A 4,457-nucleotide genomic window follows, 5' to 3' on the forward strand; every position below is an offset into this window, starting at 1 on the left:
TTATCCATCAGTGTTGTCATCCATCCTCTCCCATCACAAGTCTGACCAACTAAAACTGTAAACCCCACTCAAATGAATCGGAACAATTAAAAAGATTCTCGATGGGTAAATGTCACAATGTCAAATTATTGTCATTGTCAGGCTCTCGGAACGTTCGACGACACTTTATGAAGTCAAACTTTCTGAATTAAAATGTCTGTGTCTGAAACATGTAACATTACTTACTTTTCAACATAGTTTTTTTACTTTTGCTTCAATATCACAATTTCACTTAACATTTCGTGCAATTATTATGGCGTCTGTACACACTTGATTGATTCATCTTGACATCCTTAGTGACGGGAATGTTTGTTATAGTGTATAATCTGAGCATATTTCTAAAAGCTTAAACTTCCTCCATTTGCTCTCTTTGCTCCCATAACAACCTGGCATATGTTCTTATTTCTAATGTTTTTGTGCATTGTTCCTGATGAAACATTTAAATAGTTTGATATCTGACCTGACGCTTGCTTTGCAGTTTGCGATCACTGTCTCACATTTCTATTGTCTTCTGTGTTTCACTTGTGTACATGTGTGTTACTATAGGAAACTGCTCAGTTAAGGCCCAGCCCAGCCCCTGCTCCCAGTCTGTGAGTCAGGTTGCATCCACTGCTGTGCACTGTAAGTCGGCATGGCCTCTGCAGCTTAATACAACCCCCATTTAAACCATATAGGCCTGTCAACACATTTAAGTGTGATGTATTGCTATAGAAAATATTTTAAGCTGACACAATAAACGCATGATAATCCCAGCAAACATTTGTCTAAATAAAGCATGAGCTGCTAATAATAAATGGCACAGTAGTGCCACAGTACTGATATAGTCATAGATAAAACTATATATAACCCTCTGCTCCTCAAATGTTAAATGTGCATTATGTCACTTTTTTTGGAGGGTCCGACATTTGCTTTTCTCCATTTTATAGCTTTGTACAGTAAGATGCATGTATTTTAAGGTAGTTTAAAAAAATTAAAATAAACACGTTTAATTCCATACAAAATGCAGACATAGCGGTCATATGTCCGTTCTCCATTGAACGGCAGAACTGCATCAGAAAAGAAATTGAATGTACCTTTAACATACTACAATGAATATGGTCCCAAACAACATGTTTCATATTGTTTTGGAACAGGTCTGTGGATTCGGGTCACTGTATTACACTGATATTATATGTATTCATTTGGTTTTTATGTTATCAAATAGATTAAGTCTAATTGCGTGGTGAGAGTCTAAATCACACATTTTTGGATGAACACTTAGAGGCTTTGTAGTATTTTTACTCATGTTCTCTGGCATCCTTCCCACCTTTCGCCTACGCATCAAGTGATTAGAACAACTCCCTAGCTCCATCTAATGATCAGAGATGAGAGGCCACCAAATCATGCACCATTATGTTTGTGTGCTGGTTGCTTTACCCATGTTTACATATCTGCAATAGAGACGGGGAATATATGGACTAGAGCAGAGGTGTTCACACTAGCCGGGGGCAAAATGCCTCAGACAAATTGCTAAATTGGCCCAAATGATCATGGACTACTTAAGATTACAAGCCTTATTAAAGGTAAAGTGGCTACTTCAAAATTACCGGTATGTTACATTTTAAATGATTTAATGTACTGACTACTGGGCATGTGGCCCTCCGCTACAAGTATGTTTTAATATCAAACAATATGAAACATATTAGTGTGTTGAAAGTACACCCATGATCTGCCAACGGAATGAAAACATTTTGCTGGGTAATCTTCCAATCGTTCCAAAAGTGTGTTAAGTGACATTCTTGCCCTTTTCTGTCTAATTTTAATCCATTCATTACATTCTCAGGGTATTCTTGTTATCAGTATAATTTCCCAAAATATTTCAATATTCATTTTTGTCATTATCACCATCAGTATAAATGATGTCTGCAGTCATTAGTGTTGTCATCCTCAGTGTGGTCATTCTTGTTTTCATCCCGACTCAGCGGCTGCAAAGTTCGCTGACCTTCTGGGCTCAGTGCGCAGAGGTTCAGGTTCCACACCGGACGGAGAGGCCAGATCCGCCACCCCACCCCCCTCAGCCTACTCAGTCCCCTCACCCCCTCACACTCCTGCTGTCCCAATGCAGAGTGAGTAAGACGAGCTCAAGACAGAGGCTAGTTTCACTATTTACTTTATAAGTAATATATCTGCAAACAGATGAAAAAAACAAAGTGATAAACTATTAATATTCATTATTTTGTTTAATGTGTCAAACGGTAACTGTGGCTGTCCATGTGCCACATGTACACCACCCAAAAGTTGGACCCATAAATTTCCCTCAGTAAATTACAGGACTCCCTTAATATACAAGATATTAACTTAACTCTAAGCTATTAAAACCTTTTAATCAGTACCTATTGTATCTTGAAGTTATATTTTCTACATCTAAAGGAATCAAAATCAGAATTACTATATCTCAAAGAGAATATTATTTTTGTTACCAACATGAATTTCTGATTAGAAGCAATAGTTCAGTAAAATAAATACAAACCTTTATTTACATTCAGAGCATTATGATCATATTAATAATAAAATTACAACAAAACGTTTAAAACAACAACAACAACGACGACAACAACAACAACAACACACATTTACGTGAATGTTTTCCTCTCATTTCCTTCTTTGTCTTTTCCACCCTTAAACTGGTTCAGTGTCGAGGCTCACAGACTTGGTTAGCAGTGTACGCAAGGTGTCTGCTCCCCCTCCGGCCCCCGCGGCCCCTCCCCCTGACAGTGAACCAGCGCCCGTGCCCAGTCCCAGGTCCAACTCTGCCCCAGCTCATGCCCATGCCACACCCCCACCTCCTCCTCAGCCTCCCTCCAGCCCCTTCCCGACCTCCGCCCAGAGTGAGTATGGAGTTCAGACATGGCCCTGTTTGGATTGATGGGTTTGATCACAGAAGAGGCATGCAATGATCCAACTAACAAACTGTTGCCCCGCGAATCCTAATGCAGTGGTCTTGAATCCGCCTGTGGATATAACATTTGATTTGAGTTGTTTTTTTTAATGCGGTTGTGGACATGTGTCTGGGAATTGTGGTTATTTTACTTACCATTTACCCACGTGCTGCTTGGTGACAAATTGTGTAAGTAATGTTTTCATAAGAGTTGCTGAAGCACAAACGCTTTGTACCTCTATGTTGTAATGTTATGTATATATGTTATGTAACCATGGTTTAATTTAAATGTACCCATTTCTCCGCAGCACGCAAACAAGAAATTATCAAGATCACAGAACAACTCATAGAAGCCATCAACAATGGAGACTTTGAAGCTTATGCGTGAGTACTTATTTTTACCCCACACATTTTACTGAATCCTAATGACTGACATCTATACTCTAAAACCTCCAGGAAAATGCCTGTTCTTAATGAAACACTGACTGATTTTATGAATAACATGTGTTTCCTTTTGTTCCTCAGCAAGATTTGTGATCCTGGGCTGACATCGTTTGAACCGGAGGCCCTGGGCAACCTGGTAGAAGGAATGGATTTCCACAGATTTTACTTTGAAAACCGTGAGTATTTTATTGCTTTCATTTGCTGTTTTTAGTGTTTACCATGGAATAGTTCAACAATTGACATCTGTACTCACACATTCACGCATAGCAAGGCTTTGCAGAAGTGGGGGATTGCGCCTCGAACCTTATATCCTACCTCACTTGTATTAATCATGGTTTATTTATGCTTTTCTTGACATTGAGCTCTACATATTCATCTACATACATCATATACTTTGCAGTTTTGGCCAAGAACAGCAAACCCATCCACACCACCATCTTGAATCCCCATGTGCATCTGATCGGGGAGGACGCTGCCTGCATCGCTTACATCCGCCTGACACAGTATGTGGACGGCCAGGGACGACCACGCTCCAGCCAATCAGAGGAGACTCGAGTGTGGCAACGTAGAGACAGCAAGTGGCAGAACATCCACTTCCACTGCTCCGGGGCACCCGCCGCGCCGCTCCAGTGAGGTACAGGCCAACGGCAGGGCAATGGGAAAATGCTCTCCTACATTTACTGTAACTGTTCTCTAGTTTCTTTGTACCATAATATCAGTCCTGAAATCATAAGGGGACCCATGATTAGTGCCCCTGTCATTGGCACCATCACTGCAATACGTTTAAACCTCACATCTGCAGGTCAGGTCAGCCCAAAGCAGTAGCATTTGCATCGACCGCAGCATTCCGACTTGCACCCACACTTGGTCAGCTGCTGGCAACTCTCTGTATTCAGTGGGATCTCTGTCCAAACAATCCGCCACAGCTCTTCTGTCTTGGTGCAGCCACTGGTTGGCAGAAGTCTGCGTTTCTGGTTGACCATATCTCAAAATATTGCTGTTTGAGCTTATCAACAGTATTAACATTTCACTACACTCAACGTGTTTTTCTTTTTAG

At 40.7% G+C, this 4,457-nt stretch overlaps 1 protein-coding gene across 50 annotated transcripts in view; it reads left to right on the forward strand.

The window, feature by feature from the left end:
• camk2b1 (calcium/calmodulin-dependent protein kinase (CaM kinase) II beta 1) overlaps window positions 1-4,457 on the forward strand; it is a 71,268-nt gene that overhangs the window by 63,766 nt on the left and 3,045 nt on the right. For 28 of the 50 annotated variants that reach the window (XM_072433167.1, XM_072433181.1, XM_072433193.1 and 25 more), the window contains 6 exons: window positions 586-660; window positions 2,001-2,144; window positions 2,712-2,906; window positions 3,265-3,340; window positions 3,482-3,576; window positions 3,801-4,034. In XM_072433167.1, coding sequence (XP_072289268.1) covers window positions 586-660; window positions 2,001-2,144; window positions 2,712-2,906; window positions 3,265-3,340; window positions 3,482-3,576; window positions 3,801-4,033 — 818 coding nt within the window. In that variant the 3' untranslated portion in view covers window position 4,034. The remainder of the gene's footprint in view (window positions 1-585; window positions 661-2,000; window positions 2,145-2,711; window positions 2,907-3,264; window positions 3,341-3,481; window positions 3,577-3,800; window positions 4,035-4,457) is intronic. The other 22 variants (XM_072433215.1, XM_072433218.1, XM_072433217.1 and 19 more) reach the window with 2 other exon arrangements.

This window comes from Eucyclogobius newberryi, unplaced genomic scaffold (assembly GCF_026437365.1).
Source record: "Eucyclogobius newberryi isolate DKJ021-1_F unplaced genomic scaffold, fEucNew1.0.hap1 SCAF_6, whole genome shotgun sequence".
NCBI classification, from domain to species: Eukaryota; Metazoa; Chordata; class Actinopteri; order Gobiiformes; family Gobiidae; genus Eucyclogobius; species Eucyclogobius newberryi.